We start from the raw sequence: 19,996 nt of genomic DNA, 5'->3' as shown, positions 1-19,996 counted from the left end.
TCACAGCCGTGCTAGGTGGTTTTGGAGTCCCAACCATCCCCACCGCCCTGACCCCAAGCACTTTTCGGCTTCAGGGCAGGTGAAAGAACCATGAAATCTGAGTCCACTAGGTTTATTACTTCCCTGCCTCTTCTGGCCCGGAGGCAGCGGCAGGGTAAACTTTTCCGCGGTCCAGCCCGCGGAAGTCTAGCGAAAGGCTGCGCTTGAAGAGGCCTGGGGAACTAGAACAGTCCGGGGCAGACCCATAGGTAGGGCCAGGCGCTCTCCTACAACACACTCTGAGCCTGGGTTTAGGGATCCAGATCCCATCAACAACAGACAAGGGGCTGCTCCATTCACGTTTTTTACTAAAGCACCCACACAAGTTTCTGTGCAATGTACATACACGAGCCGGCCCTGGGGCTGCTGCCTTCTCTCTGAGAGGGGGAGGCGGGAACCAGATTGACTGATCCAAGCCCCACCCGCCCCCATGCAAAGCCCAACCCCAAGATCCCAGGCAGCGACACAGCACCCCCTCTGGTCCCCTCCTGGGGCTGCTCCTCAGCAGGGGGCGCACTGGAGTTTGCCCTACAATGTTGAATGAAAAAGGTTTCCCCTCCCCTGGGAGCGTGGGGGATCCCCAGGTCTGAGAATTCCCCCTGGAAGCAACATTGCCCCTAGTCATACCTCCCACTCTACCAGGCCCTAGGGGACTCAAGGGGGGGAAACTGAGGCACAGAGAGGTGGAGTGACCTGGCCCAGGCCACTCGGTGAGGCAGTGCAGGGGCTGGCCCAACCCTGACAGTGAGGTGGGGCTGGACTGGGGAGGGAGGAGCAGGAAGAAGGGTTGACCCCATAGAGGGCCACACTTGAGGGGCTTGCCCAGGATGGAAGCCCCCCAAAGTAGGTTCTGAAACTTCCAGGTGCAGCTGGGGGCCTCCTAAAGACCCTCAGAAAACAGAGCCCACAGTCTCAGTCCTGGGGGATCCCCCACAGGGCAGCCGCCAGCCAGGCTGTAGGTCAGTCCTCTGGCAGGCAATCCTTGGCACTGGAAGCCTTTGTCCATTAGCGTCAGCCCCGAGGGGGCCATGATGGTGGCCGCCCAATGTCCACTGTGATATTGGTGAAGAGCGGTTGCCGAGACACCTCCAAAACCTGGTACCGCACTGACCCAATGCCGTCCCGCTTCATGGTCAGCTTCGTGTTCTGAATCTTGGTAAACCTAGATAGGATGGAAGTGGATCCAGATCAGGGCTCACCATCAAACCCAATAGAGATCACTGCGGCCAAGGCTCATGCCATCCTGGCTTCTTCCAGGGGTGACTTGGTTCTCCTTGCCACCCTCTCCACCCTCCACCTGCCTGGAGCCCTTTGGGTCTTGTATCTACCCTCACAACAAAGAGCTCACCCCCTTGAGTCCAGAATCATGACACCCTCACCAATCTTTCTCTCATCTCAGATCCAGACATGGGGCACTCTACCAGCACCTCAAATGCAACATGTCTTTATCAGATGCATTATCTTTACTCTCTGTGCCACCTTCTCTGTTCCTCATCCTTCAGTCACCCCGTCACCATCTATTTATGTGTCAGCCTACTCTAAGCACCAGGGACACAGCCATGAACAGGACAGCAAAGTCTTTCCTCTCACGGCAAGACTGTTCCACTAAGAAACAGTGGTAATGGACAGGTAACACACAAGGAACACATCGGAGTGCTAAAGAAGACAGGAGAAGTGATTGCCATGGAAGGGGTAAGTATGGGACAATCAAGCTGACAGCAGGGGAAGAGCATTCCAGGCAGAGGTAACAGTATATGCTGACCCTAAACTGGAAATGAGAATTTGCACAGCTGAGTGGCCAGAGCTTAATGGGCCAAGGCGAAAAACAGATTAAGATTAGCTTGGTGGTTAGAGCGTATATGGACAGGCCTCTGTAAGTCAGAGGACGCAGTTTTTTTATTCTGTGAGTGAGAAGACACTGAAGGATTTTTAGCCCAGTTTGGGAGAAGGGAGGGACAGAGAACATGAACTACTGAAGAGGGAAGATGGGAAACCAGCCGGGCAAGATGACAGAGGCTGCACTAGGGCAGAAGAAAAGGGACAAGCGGACAAGCTCATATATGTTTGGGGAGTGGCACTGATTGAGCTGCTGATGGTGTGGACATACACAGTGAGGGAAAGAAGAACCCAGGAGAACTCCTAGATTTGAGGCAAAAGCAACTAGGTAGATGAAACCAGCATCCACAGAGTTCCTTAAGCCAGAGACATCTTGCTAGCTTGCCACTTCCCCAGGCAAAAGCAGACATCACTGAGGATGGCACCTAGACGCCCTATTCCCGAAACGGGAGCATGGCTCCCGGCATGTGCTTCCAGAGCTCCACTCCCACCCTCATCCCAACCGTTTTGATCCTCCCAGTCCTTCTGAGCTGAGTTCAGATCCCTCTCCAGAGCCAGACCAACACTGAGCTCTCCCCCTCAGATGCCCTGAAGCCCCTCTTATCCCAGCCTGTCGACCCTGCCATGCTCACCACAGTTTTCATCCGAACTGCTTTTTCATCAACTCCCTGGACACCAGGTGCTTCCTGCTTCTGCCAAATATCAACCTCCCATAGTGCTACTGCCTCCCTCCACACTCTTACGCCCTGGCTCCAGAGCAGAACATCCCTCCTGTTCCAGTGGAGGCACAGCAGCCTCATAGCCAGCATACCCCCTGGGCTCCATCGATTCCTTCGGGCTCAATCTGCTTCCTCCTGGTCCACCCAGCAGCCCTGCCAGCCCTTCACCTTCTTCAAACTCAAAGAGTGATCCTTCTAAATGCAAATCTCATTATCATGCCCCTTCCCCACTGAAAGCCCTCCCATGACTCCTCAGCACCCCTGGACAAAAGTGAAACTCCCAGTCTGGGATCAGTATGGACCCTTCTCCCATCCCTCCCAGCCTTCAGACTGTAATACCAAAGAGTTTCAGACTCTCAGCACATACAATGGACGTTTACATTCCAGACTCCCACACACACTATTCCTTTTATCCAAACTGGCCTCCCCCATCAGCCTGGTGAATATAGCACTGTGCCCAAGGTAGGTGTATGACAAATATCTGCAGAATAAATAACTCTTTTCAAACCCCCATTGACCATCACCTCCTCCAGGAAGCCTCCCACCATCACTCCCTTTTGTCAGGACAGCACCTTGCCCTGATCACCTTGTGCTGTAGCAGCCTGCCTTCCTCCTTAGAATGAACTTCATGTGGGCTATCCAACAGAGATTGGGTATGACTGCTCTGGGCCCCCTCACCCCATCTAATGTCACGTGCCCTCCCAGGCATTCTCCCAGCCGGCACCAGACACCCAGTGTTGCTTCCTCCTCAGAAAGGAACCGCCTACTCCAATCTCAGACGGCTCAGCAATGTCTTTCCATTCCTGCCCCATACTGCCCAAGCCACCTTTGTTGGGTCCCCAGGCCCAGGAATTGTGCCCAGTGCCCACAGTCTCTCATCCTATCTGCTCTGGCACAAGTGAGGTCTGTGGGGGCACCGAGAGGAATGCAATCTACTCAATGATGATTTAAGCCCTGCCCTTAAATTTTAGTTCTTTTTAGGAGTCAGGCCAGGGGAGAGAGTCGGCTGGGGTGAGGCTGAGCTGGGGACTGGGGAACAGGGATCGGGGCGCCGGGAGTCATCTCTAGGAGTCAAGGGTCAGGGGCCTTGGGATCACCTCAGGGGGTCAGTGGCACTAGGGCATCACCTCTATGCAGTAAGGGTGGGTTGGGGTCAGGGGCGCTGGGGGTCACCTCTGAGGGTTGGGCTCGTTATGCTTGTCCCGGTCGTGCTTGATCATGCGGTAGCGGCCTATGCGGATGTCTGGGCGCGAGATCTTCATCCCAGTCAGGGAGATCCTGGGGACGGGGACAGATGGGCTGAGCAGGCACCAGGAAGGGCAAAGGGCCCCACCCAGTCTACGCCACCCACTCTCGCACACCCAGTCTAGGCCCCAGCCCGTCCCTGCTCACCGGTTGAAGATGTCGTCATCCTCACCACCCCAGCCCCAGTACTCGTTGGGGAAGCCGTTGATTCTCAGGAACTGGGCTTTACTCAGGCCTGACACGCCTCCAAAGTAGCCAGCGTAGGGCAGCCTGGGGCACAGAAGTCAGGCGTCAGTGAGGGGCCTGAGGTGAATCCAGGAGGGATGGAGGTCCAGAGACAGGGGGTCCCAGCAGCAAGGGAGGCCCTGGCTCCCAGCCAGGTGGGGTGGAGGCAGCGGGACGGTGAGGCGGGGAGGCCTGAGTCCAGCCAAGAAGGGAGCCCTCACCGGAAGCCGAACTTGTCCATGGCAACGGCGAAGTGGCGAGGCTGATCGCCACAGCGGTACAGGTTGCGGTCATCCATGGGGACCAGGTCCACGTCACTGAAGATGAAGCAGTCGTAGGTGGCATCCTCCTTCAGTGCCTCTAGGAAACCCACATTGAGCAGCTTGGCCCGGTTGAAGGTGTCCTCACCGTGCTGGGGTTGGTGGAGGGGACAGGTCAGCTCTAGGCCTGAGACTGGCAGGCACCTGCCACTTTACCACTGTCTAGAGCAGTCCCTGGGGCCTAGCACTATCCCATCCACCCCATCATCGCTCCTCCAGACTCTTGGGATCAAGTCCAGCTCCTCATCCTGGACCTGGCCTTCCCCAGCTTTTCATGATTTGGCTCCTGTCTCCTCTCTGGCCACTGCCCTCAGACCCCAAGGCCCTGCTATACTACATTCCTCTGCAACCCCAGGGCACGCCAGACTCTTTCTTGCCTCCAGGCCTTGGTGTCAGCAGTTCCCTCCGCCTGGAATGCTCTTTCTCTGCTTGTCCAACTCATGTCTGGAAAGGCCTCCCTGACCATACCTCCCTACCCCAGTATAAATACTCATTCTCTCCTATGGGCTTCAGTTATACCAGGGTCCATTCAGACTCTTATAACTTAGAACTCCTGTTTCATTCATTCATTCAAACATGCCCTGAGGCCCTGTCCTTGGTGCCAGGCATCTTCTTCGTGCCAGTGAGGATCCTAGAGGTGAGTGGCCCTGAGCACCATCCCTAAGTGAGATGAAAAAAGCATGCCCCCAAGTGACCAGCGTCTAAAATCCAGAGACCATGGGGACTGAGCCACTAAACCCTGGCCACCTGTCACTCCGGCTCACGTGGATCCACATCCAACCCCCTGGGCAGCCTCTGAGACCAGGACAGGACCGGGCTTCATTCATCTCCCCCAAAAGATGACAAGCATGGTGATTTTGGAGTCCCCTGGAAATGGGGCTGCAGGGCCAGGTCTCCTTGAGGCTGGCCTCCAGTGCAAGGAGTTTTCCATGGAAGGAGCTGGCCCCTGAGCCCCCAGCCCCAACCCATGATCTCCAGGCTAGAACCAGAGAGGCTCCTGGTGAGGGGGGTCTTCAAGTGGGACCTACTGGAAGGAGAGGAGGAATGGTAGCTCCTGCTCTCCACCAGCCAGCCTGGGTGCGAGGGGGTGCTGCTACCCTGGACCCTGAAGGGCTCAGCTTCACCTTCTCTCTCTCCTCCTTCCCCTGAACCTTCTCTTGCACCAGCCCTTGGAATAACTGTCCATTCTCCCCAGCTCATCAGCATTCCTTAACCTCTCTCACCACCCAGGAACCCTCCCACAGGGCCTATAAACATGCTCAAGTCTCTTCCATCCCAAGAAAACCCTCCCTCTAGCATGGCCCTACCTTTTGCCTTCCCTTCTCCACAGAGGGTTTTTTTTTTTTTTTTTAATAGAGTTGTCTCCAATTGGCTACTTCCATTTTGTCAAATCTGATTCCTTCTGCAACCCACTGCAATCTGCTCCCGCCCCCACCATGCCCCTGAAATGGCTCTCGCTGGGCCCACCTTGTTGCTAAATCCACTGGACGCTTCTGGGTCCACATCCTTCCTTCCTCCCCCAGGCAGCGCTCACGCAGCTGCTACGCTTCCTTCTCAACACTTATTCCTGGGCTTCTGGGACACCATGCTCCCTCAGGTCTCCTCGAACCTTTCTGGCCAACCTTCGCAGACTCTACAGCAGTCTCTCCCTGCACCCCCCATCCCCACCCCGGTCCCTTGTGCTGGCTTTCTCCTCTCAGCTCCCAGGCCCCCAGGGCAGGTCGGACATTGCTGGTTTGGGGACCATCTACATACTCATGGCTCCCAGATCCTTCTCTCCACCTTAGACCTCACTCTGAGGTTGACTCACTTGTCCGACTGCCTGCTAAACCTTCCTGTGATACTTCCCCTGGGCACTTAAATTCATCACATGGGAAAAAAAATTCAGTCTCACTCTCCCCGAGACCCGGCCTGATCCTGTGTTCCCATCCCGCTCACAGGCGCAGCCATCCACACACAGAACAGTCAGGATGGAACCCCGCGAGGTGTCCCACGTCTCTTTCCCTTACTCTCCACTATTTGCATAAATCGCTCCCCTTACCCGCATGACTACTGCCCAGCTCGTGTTCACCATTTCTTTCCTGAACATCGATCGCAGCCTCTTCCCAACTGGACCCCCTTCCTTGAGGCTCCCCTTCCATCCCATTCCCCACATGCAATCTGTCTAGTAAGTAAACGTACACATCATTTTCTCCTTAAAACCTTACAATGGTGCCCCATGACTTTTAGGCTGGAAACACCACTTTCAGGCTAGAATTCAGCTGTTTAAGATGCCTCCTAAGACCTTTCTGGATTTTGTCTCCACCGGCAACTCCAACCTCACCTCTGCTACCCACCTTACATATTGGACCCCACCCCTCAGCCAACAGTTCCCCAACACATAAGCCCAGTTCTCTTGTTGGGCTTGGGGTCTCCAGGTCCCTCTGCTGGTAATGCTTGCCCCCCCAAGTCACTCCACCGGCTGATGCCTGTTCATCCCTCAAGACCCTTCTCAATCAATACTTCCCCACCCCAGGGCTGGCCCAGGCCCCTTGGTGGCCCCACAGCCACCTGCTCCAACTCCAGTCACACATTATCATTCTGGAGTCTCAAGGGATCCAAGTTCAAGTCTGGGAATTCTCTGTGGGGAGGAGGGCCTGTCTTAGATCCTTTCCAGGCCCCGGCAGCCAGCCCCAGCCAGGCCCGTGGCAGGGCTCAGAGGCCAAGCTGAATTCCTGGACCTCAGCTCTGCTCTGCACTTGGGCCTAAGGCAGACTTGATCCCTCTTTCAGGGTCTAACTCTCCCTCTACTCAGGCCCTCAACATCCCATAGCCAGCACACCCAAAGCCGCTACCACCATGGGGTGGAGCTTACCAAGGGTGGACAATGGCTCCCATCTCCACTGAGGCTACACACACACCTGGCAGTGTGCACACCAACATTCACACAGATGTACTTCCCTTAATGCACAAGCAAACCTGCCTCCACACGCCCTGACCGACACGTACCCCCACAAGTACATTCACATGTCTACATGAACACAGGCAGATAAGCACCCACAAATGCCCCTGACCCCATGGATGCACCAACAGGCATGTGGGCCCTGCACCCACAGGGGCGCGCAGGTTCCCTGGTGGCTAGGGGCCAGCCTGGGGGCCACAGGCAGCACACCTGGTTGATGACGTAGATGCCGTAGTGCAGCCGCTGTCGCCTGAGGATGGGGTGCAGGTAGTGGAGCCAGTAGCGTAGGTGGTGCTCCCGGTGTCGAAAGGGGATGATGACCGCCACGGTCTGGGCAGGTGTGCAGTCGGGCGGTGTGTAGCGGCCACCCAGGAGCACGCCAGGGTTCTCCCTCTGCACCCGCTCCAGTGGCATGGGTGAGGTGAACTCAATCAGCAGTCGGCCCACTACAGGGGATTAGGACTTCATCAGAACCCAGGGACGCCAAGCCCTCTCCCTCTGCCTGGGGTGGGCAAGTGAGCCCCTGAAATAGCCCTCTTCCAACACACCTGGACCCTTGGCACCCCCACCCCACCCTGAGCAAGACTCCAGTCCCCCATCCTCTGCCCAACCCTGGAGGTGAGCCCCACCCTGCAGGCTCACCAAGACCAGGTGGCGAGTCAGGACAGGGTGGCAGGACAGGAGCCGTGGGGCCTGGCCGGGCGCTGGGAGCCTCAGGAAGCCCGGAGCTGGGGACAGTGGTGTTAGGCCGAGAGCAGTTGGTGCTGCTGCTGGCAACTGGGTGGAGGGCACGGGTGGGGCCGCGCACACTGAAGCGGCTGAAGAAGGCCAAGTGCTGGGCGTAGACGTCAAAGTAGAGGATGACGGCCACAAGGAAGTGCAGCAGGCAGAGAAGGAGCACGGCCTTGCAGACGCGCTCCAGCGTCCCCCCCAGCAGTCTGCTCATCCCGCAGGCGGCCACCGGCCCGCCCAATGGGCCCGGGCATCCGGCCGCCGGCCTGGGCAGGGGTAGGAGAGAAACAGACCCAGCAGGTCAGGACTGGAGGGGGCAAGGCCACCCACCTACCTCTTGCCCACTGTTCATACTCTCAGACCCACATCCTCATGCTTTGACACTCACAGACTTACAACAAACACACACATGACACACTCCCTGGCAACTCACTACTCAAACACCTGTATACACCTGAGCACTAACCCACACATGCCTACCTTCCTTGTCCTCACTCACACACACACACAAGTACAGCCTCGTGCACCCTCACACTCAGGTATGTGTCCTCACGGCACAACTTCACACATGCCCCCGTGGATGCCCAGGAACATGGACATGTGACCTCTGATCACACTGGTTCATACATGAACACGGAAACACGTTTACCTACAGATCCACAAGTGTTCTCTGTGCCCCAGAGAACAAACATCCCATAGGCCAGCATCCTCAACCCAGGACTCAAGACCTGGGGAAGGGAGACCATTTACCGAGTACCTACCATGCTAGAGTGCTTTGTACTCATGGCTTCATTTAGTCCTCCTGAGAACATGGTGGACAGTGGTTTGGTTGGACAGCTCCCAGTGGCAAGCAGGTCAGGCCATCTGGGACCAGGTTAGGAAGTGGCCCTCAGCATCCAGGCGGCCCAAATTTGAACAAGATGTTTATGGGATCCCTTCCCTCTGGAGCAAGAGGTCAAAATACAGGGTGGGGCATGGGACACCCCTTCCCTAATACCTCAAGGATTGGGATGAACTCCCCAGGGCCTGCCCAGCACCTCTGGTTCTAATTCCCAGAAAGGGGAACGCTTGGGCCCTGGAGACAGCATGTTAGAAGAGAGTCTTGCCTGGGTCCTGGCTCTAGCTGTGGGTCCAACACAGCAGTAACGCTCCTAGGAGCGTTTCTGGCTTGCTTCAGGGAGCAGGGTGAGTCTCACTCACAGATCCATAGTATCACACAACTACACAGGCACCCTCGGTCCCAGCTACAGTTGCCTGCATACAGAGAACTACATACAGTCACAGACATGCCCGGGTGACAGTAACAGAAATGCACAGAGTCACACACGCATAAACAAAGCCACTGCTCCTGGACTTAACTCAGCCATACATACAGGCCCTTGGGCAGCTCACAACACCCTGACCCACGTGCAAACACTCCCACCCCCTCCCTCCGGGGCAGCGGTTCTGGGTCAGGCTACCGGCCAGGCTGCAAGGTGCGTTTGGGCGGGGCTGGAAGGCTGAGTGGCCTGAGCACGTGGCACCCCAAGACTAGGAGGCAGCAAAGACCGGGTGGGTGTGGAGCCTGGGGTAGGGGGGGCGTGGATTGGGGGAGAGGATGTGGGGCGGGGGCCCAGGCAAAGGGTAACGTGAGTAGAGCGCCTCCCCACGCCACGAGGCCGGGGTGAGCGAGGACAATGAGGGAGGCTGGCTGGGGGCGGGCAGAGGAGCCCAGGTCGGGGGAGCCAAGGGATGGGGGTAGGGTGGGGTGACGCCAGGCCGGGGTCTGGCCGCCAGCGCTTCTCACCGGGTCCTGGGCGGGGATCTCGGGGCCGCGCTTCAGGCGCCCCTCGCGGGGCCGGGTCTGGAATCTCCGGGCCCCGGGCTGGGGGCTGAGCGCGCCCCGCTCTCACCGGGCGCTCGGGGCTCAGCAGGGAGTGCCGCTCCGGCTCGGGCTGGGTTCCGGGCTCCGTTCCGGGCTCCGTTCCGGGCTCCGGCGGCTGCGGACGGCTCCGTCCCCCATGGCCCGGCCCCGCCGCCTCCCGCCGCCCGGTCAGCGGCCCCCGCGGCCCCCGGGCCGCCGCCTGCCGCCGCCGCGGGCCATGGAGCCGAGCCGCCCCGGGGGGCAGGGCGGGGCCGGGCGGCCGGGCAGACCCACGGACCCGCGGACCGATGGACCACAGCGCCGCCGCCTCCCTCCCGCGCTACGGCTCCTCGGAGGGGCAGGCCCGGCCGGCGCGCCCGCGCGCGCGCCCCCGCGGCCCCCGCCTACAGCGCGCCCGCACCCGCGCCCCCGCGGCCCCCGCCTACAGCGCGCCCGCACCCGCAGCGCGCCTCCGTCGCCCGGGCCTGCCGGCGTCCAGGCGCCTCGGAGCGAGGGGCGGGAGAAATTGATCAGGCTCATCCAAGGGATTGGATTCGAAGTCCGGACCGGACAGAGTGTGGATGGGTCAAACCCATTACGGAGGAGTGGAGTCTGGTCTGGGTTGGAGCGCGAACTCAGCCAAAAAAGTGCACTTGGAAGTTAGGTGCAGGGGCGTCAGGGATTTATCCACTCATCCATAGGAACATGATTAAAGGGGGCTGCTAGTTGGACAGGACCCTCAAATGCGTGGACTGAAGTGTGTGACAGGGGCTTTCAGGGTAACAGAAGGTTGGGTAAGAGGTTGGACAGGAGTGGGAGGAGCCGGACAGGGCCTTGGAAACAAGGGATCAAATTAGTTACTGACAGGGGATGGTGCTGAGATGCATGGAGGCAAATGAATGCGTTCCAAGCCCCACGGCATAAGAGGTGATGGATACCTGAGGGTAGAGTAGGGTGAGTACTTGCAGCTGATCTGACAAGAGCCCTGAGGGCATGGGACTAGAAGGACACCTCCCTCCCACACAAACACCTGGGTCCATATCCCGACTCCCTCCTTCCCTTCAGTGAAGATGTTCAGGGCTAGAGTCCTCAGCCCAGCATTCTTCCCTCCCCACCCAAGAGCCAGCTCTGTCCAGAGCAGAGACAGTGTGTATGAGTCAGAAAGCTGGCAAGAGGCTGGCATGAGGTTGAGGCTTATAGACCTGTTTACCCTCCCTCTGTGAAAGGAGGTGTTTAAGGAAGGCAACAGAAGCGGCACTGACCCAGACAAATACCACTTTTATTTCACAAACACTGGGAAGATGGTTTACAGGTGGTGGTGGGACACAGGTGCAAAGCTGCACATAGTCATCAGCGGCCCATTCCCACACTGAGGATCCAGCCAGGCAGTGCCTCCAAGTTGACGCAGGGAGGAGTGTGGGGAGAGCCCTGAACACTGAGCCCCCTGAAAGCCTAAGGGGCACAACTCCAGCTGTCCCGGGAAAACCACACATAAATAAGAGTGGGGCACGGCCCCCACCCACACAGATCATCTAGTCACCCATCTTCACTCGGGAAGTCTGCAAAAAAAAAAAAAAGAACAGGAGAAATCAGGCAGGGACAGAGAAATAAATTAGACAGTGACAAATGACAGATGAGACCTAGCAAACCCATGGCAGGATGGAGGGGCCACAACACACGGATAACTGGACCAGGATGGACATGCTGTGACAAACACAGATGAACAGAGACAGACAACTACAGAGCTGGACTGTGTGACAGACAGACCGAAGCTGCATACGGACAGTGAGAGTCACCGAACGTCAACCCAGTCAGGCTCCCCCAGTCACACTCAGCTGCTCCTTAGCCACACTCACACATTTCCAAACAAACAAGATACACACACCTCAGTTGTGCTGTCCTGCTGACAGCATAGATACCCACAGGCCATGAGAAAGTCACTCACACCAAGACAGACACAGACAAGATCCCAACCTGGTCTACACCACAAAGAAACAGAGAGACAGATACAATAACAACAGGAAAAGAGAGGCTAAGTGAAACATATATAGATACAATACAACATACAAAAAAAGACAGTTGTCAGATACCAAGCTGGAAACAAATAAATGGAAGGCTTCAAAAGGGGAAAACCAGAAGATGGGAATGCAGTGTGGAAGCTGTTCAGGGGTTCTACGGTTACAGGTTAAGAAGGGTACACTGCGGCTCCTCCAGAAGGGTGAGGCTGGGTTGGGGACAAGGACAGAGGCTCCCCAGGGGGATTCAGCACCTGAAGGATTGCAACAATGACCCCAAAGAGGCCGATGGCACTGCCAAAGATCTCCACGATGAGAATCTTTACAAAGAGACTGGGGTTCTGCGCGTCAGCCAGGGCGGCTCCACTGCCCACGATGCCCACACAGACTCCGCAGAAGAGGTTAGACAGGCCCACTGTGAGGCCAGCCCCAAACATGGAGTAGCCTGCGGGGATGGAAAGGGAGCACTGAGGTCAAGCCAGAAACAAGGAGAGATGAGGGCAAGAATCCAGCACAAACTAATGGGGCCAGCCACCACCCCAACTCTGTAGAGCAGGCCAAAGTAGGTGGGGGACTATCAAAATGAGGAGTCTGAGCTTGAGGGTGCATGGGATGGGGAAGAAGCTGTGAAGCCCCAGCCTTTTGCCTCCACACACCCACCTACCTGCATGGTAGTTTCGATGGCCAATGGCCTTGGGGTCAGTAGCACTGAAAGGCTGAGGGAGGCAGAGAAGTAATCAGATACCACCCCATACTCCATCCCCCTCCCCACCATCACTAAGCAATATACTGAAATGGATGCCCACCCCACCCTGGTCCTCCATACCTCAGCCATGTTGCTAATGACAATTGCCATGATGATGCCATAGATGGCCACAGCCTCACAGAAGATGATGCTGGTAGTGGCAGTGGGGGATTGGGGGTAGGAGAGGAGAGGAAGAAAGAAATGAGAAAGAAACCAACCTTTCTCCCCAGATTCTTCAGCCACCTCTCCCTCACTGACACCCCATCCCATCAGGAGGCTGGTCAGGAATACCATGTCAGGTCATATACACAGGCAGCTCCAAATGCAACTGGTTCTGACAACAGTCCAAGGGTCTTACACTTACCTGACTAGGTTCTTGGTCTTGATCCTGGGGGCCTTCACCCCTCCCCCAATGATGGAAGAGCCAGTAATATAGATGCCCCTGGAAAATGGATAAGAAACCAATGAGCAGAGCGCAAATTTGTCATTGCTCCCAAGGTGACTAAGAGCCCAATGACACCACCTGCTATGATTCAGTCCCTCACTCAGTCCCATGGCTCCAAAACTCACCATGCTGCCCCAACCACAGACAAGGAGATAGCGAGGCCAATGCCCAGGTTTGACCACATGAAGGGAGAAGTCTCCGTCAGGAACCTGGTGTGCGGATAGAAAGGAAGGCATTCAGCTCTGGTAGAGAAGTGAGCACAAAATCCACCCCCGTGTCCACTCCAATCCCACCAGTCCTGCATGCTGAGACGTAACATTTCCTATTTCCCAGACAGCTGAGGGGTGGGGTGGGGTGGGGTGGGGTTGGGGGTTCAGATCAGAGAAGGCAGGTTGCAAAGACTCTCCTAGGGAAATCCTCTCCCTTACCATGCCACATCAAAGCGGAAACCCAAGTCAAAAATGGTGTAGCAGATTCCTGAAGCAGTAAGAAAAATGGGGTTAGGGGCTCCTCCCTGAAGAGAAGCTCCCTAACTTAGACAATAAGTTGCTGACCAGCTGATGGACCACCTTCCCGAAGAGCTGCCTATACCTAAGTCAAGGAGAGTCCGCAGGCGGGCCCCACGTGAAAGCACAGCTGTATACACATCCCTCAGCTCAGGCCTCCATTTTCTGCCACTCCCTCAGTAACGTATCTCCCTCTGTGACTGCACCTCCCAGATCGAGACCTCCCAAGGGCAGCTAGCTACCCGCAGACCAGAATACCCTGGACGAGGGGAAGGACAAAGAGGTCTGGGACGGCCTCACCAGATCCAGTCAGCCCAGTCTGCACCGCTGTTTACCCAACAAACTGTGGGTGGGGGAAGGCAAAACGATCGGGAAAAGAGGAACTGGAGCAGCCGGCTCGTGACCCAAGCAGGCCGATCAGGAGCAAGAGAGGGACCACAGCAGTGTGCCGGGGAAAGAGGCGGCAGAAACACTAGAGCTGCGCTCGCGGTCCCCATCGGCCCCCGCCGGCGCCCCTCCTCAAGCAGCTGGAGATCCAGGTCTCTTCTGTCAGGGCTAGAGCCCGGGACAGGCGCGCGGCAGGGCCCGGGGTACCAGTACTCCCAAGACCCCGCTTCCCAGCTGGGCTCCAGCTCGGCCCGATGCCGGCCCCGCCCGCCAGGGCCCGGCCTCACCCACGATGAGCATGCAGGCCCAGAAGGCCACGAAGACCCCAGAGTAGAGCAGCACCAGCCCCGTCATGGCGGCAAAGAGAGCGGGGCTCGGTTGGGGGGTCCGGAACTGAACCGCGTCCCTGCGTCCACCGTCAGCCCCGCAATCTGTCGGCCCACCCCGCAGCGTCACCTGACTCGCCCACGTGACGTACCAGAGCCACGTGACCCCACGCCGGGTCGCCGCAGGTCTGGTACTTGGCGACGCCGGAACTGCTAGCGCTTAAGGATTGTGGTGGTTGTAGTCTCGCGCCCCTAGGGGCTCGGGTACCCTCCTTACGGAGTACCTCGCCCTCTCCCTGGCAGTCCGGCTCGCATCCCTCCACGCCCGCTCCTTCTCCTCCCTGCCCTGGCCCACCAGCTCTGCTTTCCACCCGAGCTTAGCCTCCAAGCCAGTGCTGATCCCGCGGGCCTCGTCCCTGGCCGGCCCGCCCAGCTCCGTGAGAGTGTCTGCTCTCTCCCTGAGCCCTGCTGTTTCCTCTACCTGAAGCACGCTTCTTTGTGCTCACTACAGGGCCTGGCCAACACCTGCTGGTCCTTAGATACCATTCTTCCAGGAAGCCTTCCTTCCACAACCAGAGGCAGGGCGCCTGCTCTGGGCTCCCCCGCCTCCCTGGAGATCTTTATGAAACTTAAGCAAAATGGTGTTACTCTCTTTAAAATACCTCAGTGGCTCCCATTTCCCACGGAATAAAAGCCATAGTCCTTATAGTGGCCTTCTAGGCCTCTACTGATGCTGCTCCCCATGCCTCTTACCTGACTCACCCCCTAATACTTCCCCACTAACTCCCTCCTCTGGCTGTTCTGGCCTCCCTGCTATTCCTTGTACATACCAGTCATTATCCCACTGCATTGCACGTGCACTTGTTCCTACTGCTTTCCCTACTATTCATGTGGCTCACTTGTAACTTCTCTCAGTCTTTGCTTGTCTTCAAAAGGCCTTCCCTTCTGTCAACATGCATAGTCTAATTGTAGCATATTTATACTACGGGTGAATGTTCAGCAATAAAAAGCAATGAACTACTGATAAACATAAAACATGGGGGGGGGGGCCCTCTCTGACCATCCTGTTTAATATTGCAAGCCCCTCTCTCTTACACTCCTTCCTAGCTTTGTATTTCTCCACGGCACTCATCACCATTCGGCATACTAAGTGTTATGATTGTCTAGCTTGTCCCACCAAGAGAATGTAAGCACTGTTAAAGGATCCCTGAGCTCACCACTGGATTTCCAGTGCTTGGCACACAGTGGGTGCCCAATACATATTTGTAGAACATGATTGGTACCCTTGTCCCAGTTACCACAGTTGAGTTTATAAATTGCCTCCACCAGCAGACTGGGCAATCCTTGAGGGCAGTAACCACATCTCCCTGTTCACTGGCTTCTTCAACACCCCAGACAATGCCAATAGGCCAAAATTCTCAGCAAATGCAGGGAATGACGTGAGTAGTTTTCTTCATACCTCTGAACCTTTAGGGTCCAGCAACTCCACTTTGCTTGAAGCACCCACCATGCTAGTTCATGCCTGTGTGTTTAAGCATGCTGTACCCTTTGCCCAAATGTCCTTTTCACTCCATTTCTTCCGATAATTATTTTTTTTCTCAAAGAGATCCAGCTTGGGTAACACTCCCTCTGGTAAGTCTCTTCTGGGCTTCAGCTACCCTTGGGGACTTCCCTCCTCACAAATACTGCTTCACTGTGTGGTAATTGCCTGTTTTAACTGCCTTTCTTCCAACTACACTGTGAGGACAGGAATCCAGTCAAATACAATTCAGATCTGGACCCACACGACCTGTGTAAGACCTGCAGCATTTGACAAATAAAAAGAAACAAGAAGAAAAATTATCTAGTTTATTCAAGTTTCTGTTCCCTGAGAAACAAACTGGAGTCAGGGTAGACCAGTATAGCCTGACAGAAATGTCAGGAAATGGCCTATATCTGTGCTGTCCTCTCATGTAGCTTTCTGAGCACTGAAATTTGACTAGTATAACTGAGAAACTGAGTTTTTAATCTTAGTTAATTCAAATTTATATTTGAACAGCCACATGTGGCTACTGTATTGAACAGCATAGGTATAGACTAGTGGTTCTCAATTTTGCACCCACAGGGGACATTTGTCAATGTCTAGAGACACTTTTGGTTATCATAACTGGGGAGGAGTATGCTACTGGCATCCAGTGGGCAGAAACCAGAGACGATGCTAAACATCCTACAATGCACAGGATAGCCCCTCACAACAAACAATTATCTGGCCCAAAGTGTCAATAATGCCAAGGTTAAGAGCCCTGGTCTAGACCATCTAGCACCTGCCTTTGACTGCACAACAGGAACTGGGACTGGCCAGAGGTCTTGGACTGCTCCCAGGAGGATAGTTGGCCCACAAGGCTTCAGGGAAGACCCAAAGCCATTTCCCCCCATCAGTCAAACAACAGGCATTTAGTAAGCCAATATCTGCCAAGCTGTGTACCTGTGCCAGTGCCAGGAAAGGACAGGATAGAGCTGGATCCTATCCTAAGTGAGGGGCTGCCTCAGTGAGAGTCTCCTTCAAGGATCCTGGCAGAGGGGTGAGGTTGATGTAGGGAGCACTAAAGGTTTTAGCAGTGATTCTTAAGTCCACCTGTGACTCTGGTCCCACATGGTATCAGCTGCTTCCCTCATCCTCGTAGGCGATGGCAATCCCTCGTCTTCCGCTCACAGCTCCTGTCACTGGCGTCTGACCCAAGCGGGGCTGTAGTCCCTGCCAGCTCCGAGAACTAAGAAACGAGGCTGCAGAGGTAGGGGGCTAAGGCTGAGTGGGCTGAATCCGGGGGAAGAGTTCAGAGGGGAGTGGGGATTTGCCACACTCACCTGCAGGGCTGCTCTCAGCCAGCTCCAGTTGGGGCCGCGGCGTTAGGGCTGTGCATCCAGGATCACTCGATGGCTTCCAGGCAGGTGGGGGTCGTAGGTCCCCAGTAATGAGTGACACATCTGGGGTGTCCCACAGCTCTGAGTCAGGTGGAGGGAGGGGCACGTGGAAGGGAGAGCCTGGAAGGGAAGGTGAAAGAGGATCCATACTGGCCCCCTGACTCCATGCCCCAAGTGTTTTTAGCTTAGGCAGTGCCCCCACCACTCACCAGGTAATAAGTCTGCATAATGTGTGAGGTGGGGAGCCAGGCCTGGAGGTGGCCAGGCAGGGTTGCAGGCAGCCTCCAGCTCACACGGTGTCAATACAGGCCGGAAGAAGCTGCCAGAAGGCTGGGGGGCTAGGGCACCCAGAGGACAGGCCAATAGCACAAAGACATCCACCTCAGGGAAGTTGGCAAGCTTGGCAGGCGTGGGTCGTCCCAGGGCCAAAACATAGCTACGCTTGCCGGCAGCCTGCGTCAGGTTCCGCAAGTGTGCCAGTGCCTCACGGTGTTGGGCCACACCCAGTGTGCCCGCCAGCAGCCCCACCACACGGGCATCTCTAGCCCTCTCTACCAGATAGTGTCTACGTGCTCTGAGCCGCCCAGCCCGAGCACCTTCATTCCGAGTCTGCCCTGTGTCTGGGCAGCAGGAGAAGAAAGACTGCCCTGGTGCCCAGCCCAAGAGCAGCCGGCTCAGGTCTGGGTCATGGTCAGGGTCTGAAATGGACTCAGAGCCCCCAACATAGAAGGCACCATACTCTTCCAGACACCTCCCTGGAGCCAGGGGGAAGTGGCGCCCAAAACGCTCCAGGGGTTCAGGATCTGGATTGAGGGAATCCACTCGCAGGGGAAAAGCCGGGCTGGAGACAACCAGATCTGAGTACCGTGGGCGCAGAAGAGTGGCCAAGGCCTCTGGAAGAAGGAAGTGGTGTCAGGGTTGGGGCCTGGTAAATCAGGATCCCCCTCATCCCCAGGAGACTGAATGTGACCCAAAAGCAAAGAGTGGGGTCAAGCCCATATTGAGAGCTCCATGGGACTGTACTGAAATGGGGAAATGAAGGCACAGAGTGGCATGCACAGGCAAAACCCCTCACCCAGGGCATGGGCGCAGGCCGGCTCACTCAGCAGCACCACAGGAACTGTAGGGTCTGGGTTCTGGGCTTCAAAGGCCTTAGCGCAGAGTTCCAAGGCCACAGAACGTTGACCAAGGATGAAGGCCACAGGCAGTGGGCGGGCAGGAGGGCTTAAGCAGGCAGGGCCAAAATGTACAAGGGCCTGAGCTCCAGCTTGCTCAGCACCCAGTACATCCACACAGCAGCTGCAAAGGAGATACCATTAGTGAGAGGGGTTCTCATCAGGAAGAGTTGCTGTCATCAATGGGACACGTGGTCAGTGAAGAAAATGACATTACGAAAAGAAAACGCTGTCACTGAGAAAAGCTAGTAGCAGGAGAGGAGTCATCATAATGGAGAAATATAGCCATTGGGGCAGACGCTGTCATAGAGGAGAAACACCATGAGCCCCAGATCACTAAACCTACCCCACCCCCAATCCTTAAACTCAAGTTCACACCTGCCATAGGCCGTGTCTCCCAGAATGAACATCTTCGACCCCGTAGCCCTCTCCAGTCGTGCAGCCACGGCCCCAGCATCTCCCAACAGCTGGTCAGGGAACTGCAAGGCCACCTTTAAGCATAAAGCATGGAGTCAGATACGGCCTCTCCTGCACCGAGGGCCTCTTCAAGGAAAACCTGCCGGGACTCCCTACCTAACCTTCAAAGCGCCTTCCAGAGGAACACCTCCCCCAGACCCCATCCTCACAAAAATACCTCAAGATCCCAATCCTCTGGGCAACCATTCCCTCTCGAACCTGCCCTCACCCTTCGACACCCCAGGTTGCGGACAAATCCAACGACTCGCTCCAGCTCGTACACTCGATCCAGGTCATCGAGAGGAGTGAGCAGCCCTGCTGCGCCCGCCTCTCGCTGCAGCGCCGCCTCGGCGGGGCTACTGAACGTAGATACCATGAGGCACAGCTTCGGTGGCGGGAAGCAGCGGGGATCTCCCTCGGTCAGCTTCAGGCCCCGCGTCCTCAAACGCAGTCCTCAAGGGGTCAGAGTCGTTTGGTAGGGGCAGGGGGCTGGGGGTCATTCACTCCGCAGCCCTTGGTCCAGCCCCCAACCCTTTCAAATTCCCGTTTCTCAGCTACGCATGGGTCTCAAGGGAGATTACTTCCGGGCGTTTGAGGCGGGGCGGATGGCAATTTTACCAATCTTAAACGGCAGGGCTCCCGCCCTCCAATCCTCGCCAAGCCGCCCACAGAGAACCAATGGCCTGCCTCAGAGCCCCAAGCCAACCGGAAGTGCCTCAGAGGAAGGCGCGGAGCCTCATGGGTGTTGTAGTTCTCCTGGCTAGCCTCTCCAGATTCTGGTCTTCGGGGTCAGCTCCCCGGGCCCTCAGAAACACCGACTCCCTGAAAATAACTACCAGTTTGAGCAGTTCCTATTTACCTACACTGTTAAGCACTTCCTGTGCACTCTAACATCTGGGAGATGGCGTTGCATAATTTTTAATTCAGGTGCCAAACTGCCTTCGTTCGAATATTGGGCTCTGCCATTTACTGAGACTCTTAACAAAGTTAATGTCTTTAAGGCTGTTTCCCCATCTGCAGAACGGGGGTTGTAACAACAGTACTCTTAATAGGATTGCTGGGTCAAATTAATTTAGATATAAAACTTTATAAAGTAGTCCTCTGCGTAGCACATGTACAGAAGGAATTCGCTGTTACCCT

General features: G+C 56.3%; 3 protein-coding genes across 6 annotated transcripts; all 3 read right to left on the bottom strand.

The window, feature by feature from the left end:
• Window positions 1-327: 327 nt before the first annotated feature.
• Window positions 328-10,270, bottom strand: B4GALT2 (beta-1,4-galactosyltransferase 2). Its single transcript, XM_032494085.1, has 7 exons — window positions 9,844-10,270; window positions 7,968-8,323; window positions 7,536-7,771; window positions 4,286-4,476; window positions 3,987-4,109; window positions 3,768-3,872; window positions 328-1,201 (listed from the first exon to the last, which is right to left on the bottom strand). The coding sequence occupies exons 2-7, from the start codon at window positions 8,269-8,271 to the stop codon at window positions 1,051-1,053; spliced, it is 1,110 nt and encodes a 369-aa protein (XP_032349976.1). The 5' UTR covers window positions 8,272-8,323; window positions 9,844-10,270; the 3' UTR covers window positions 328-1,050.
• An 888-nt stretch (window positions 10,271-11,158) lies between these two features.
• Window positions 11,159-14,470, bottom strand: ATP6V0B (ATPase H+ transporting V0 subunit b). Of its 2 annotated transcripts, XM_032494078.1 has the most exons (8): window positions 14,286-14,470; window positions 13,534-13,582; window positions 13,231-13,314; window positions 13,025-13,102; window positions 12,742-12,811; window positions 12,580-12,631; window positions 12,170-12,360; window positions 11,159-11,459 (listed from the first exon to the last, which is right to left on the bottom strand). In XM_032494078.1, the coding sequence occupies exons 1-8, from the start codon at window positions 14,350-14,352 to the stop codon at window positions 11,433-11,435; spliced, it is 618 nt and encodes a 205-aa protein (XP_032349969.1). In that variant the 5' UTR covers window positions 14,353-14,470; the 3' UTR covers window positions 11,159-11,432. The 2 variants fall into 2 exon arrangements, with proteins under 2 accessions (XP_032349969.1, XP_032349970.1); XM_032494079.1 differs by lacking the exon at window positions 13,534-13,582 and having other exon boundaries at window positions 14,286-14,422.
• A 1,443-nt stretch (window positions 14,471-15,913) lies between these two features.
• On the bottom strand, window positions 15,914-19,460 carry DPH2 (diphthamide biosynthesis 2). 3 transcript variants are annotated; one of them, XM_006178461.3, is made up of 6 exons: window positions 19,086-19,460; window positions 18,779-18,891; window positions 18,301-18,524; window positions 17,435-18,118; window positions 17,169-17,345; window positions 15,914-17,087 (listed from the first exon to the last, which is right to left on the bottom strand). In XM_006178461.3, exons 1-6 carry the CDS (start codon window positions 19,230-19,232, stop codon window positions 16,963-16,965), a joined length of 1,470 nt encoding a protein of 489 aa, XP_006178523.1. In that variant the 5' UTR covers window positions 19,233-19,460; the 3' UTR covers window positions 15,914-16,962. The 3 variants fall into 3 exon arrangements, with proteins under 3 accessions (XP_006178523.1, XP_014409484.1, XP_032349968.1); XM_014553998.2 differs by lacking the exon at window positions 17,435-18,118 and having other exon boundaries at window positions 19,086-19,458; XM_032494077.1 differs by lacking the exons at window positions 18,301-18,524; window positions 19,086-19,460 and having other exon boundaries at window positions 18,779-18,857.
• Window positions 19,461-19,996: the final 536 nt, after the last annotated feature.

Source organism: Camelus ferus, chromosome 13 (assembly GCF_009834535.1).
Source record: "Camelus ferus isolate YT-003-E chromosome 13, BCGSAC_Cfer_1.0, whole genome shotgun sequence".
NCBI lineage: Eukaryota > Metazoa > Chordata > Mammalia > Artiodactyla > Camelidae > Camelus > Camelus ferus.
The sequence above is the reverse complement of the archived record's forward strand: the minus strand, read 5'-3'. Positions and strand labels throughout refer to the sequence as shown.

Bases quoted from the DNA above. Each gene is read 5' to 3' on its own strand.
- B4GALT2 (XM_032494085.1), bottom strand. From the start codon at position 8,271: ATGAGCAGACTGCTGGGGGGGACGCTGGAGCGCGTCTGCAAGGCCGTG. The intron at 7,772-7,967 runs GTGAGCCTGCAG...AATCCCCTGTAG, and splicing joins TGACTCGCCACCTGGTCTTG to TGGGCCGACTGCTGATTGAG. The intron at 4,110-4,285 runs GTGAGGGCTCCC...TCTGTGCCCCAG, and splicing joins ATGGACAAGTTCGGCTTCCG to GCTGCCCTACGCTGGCTACT.
- ATP6V0B (XM_032494078.1), bottom strand. From the start codon at position 14,352: ATGACGGGGCTGGTGCTGCTCTACTCTGGGGTCTTCGTGGCCTTCTGG. The intron at 13,583-14,285 runs GTGAGGCCGGGC...TTACTGCTTCAG, and splicing joins GGCCTGCATGCTCATCGTGG to GAATCTGCTACACCATTTTT. The intron at 11,460-12,169 runs GTGCTGAATCCC...TTTTTTTTGCAG, and splicing joins TCATTGTTGCAATCCTTCAG to ACTTCCCGAGTGAAGATGGG.
- DPH2 (XM_006178461.3), bottom strand. From the start codon at position 19,232: ATGGTATCTACGTTCAGTAGCCCCGCCGAGGCGGCGCTGCAGCGAGAG. The intron at 18,892-19,085 runs GTGAGGGCAGGT...TTATGCTTAAAG, and splicing joins GCAACCTGGGGTGTCGAAGG to GTGGCCTTGCAGTTCCCTGA. The intron at 17,088-17,168 runs GTGAGTGTGGCA...CTACCTCTGCAG, and splicing joins GGCTGAGAGCAGCCCTGCAG to CCTCGTTTCTTAGTTCTCGG.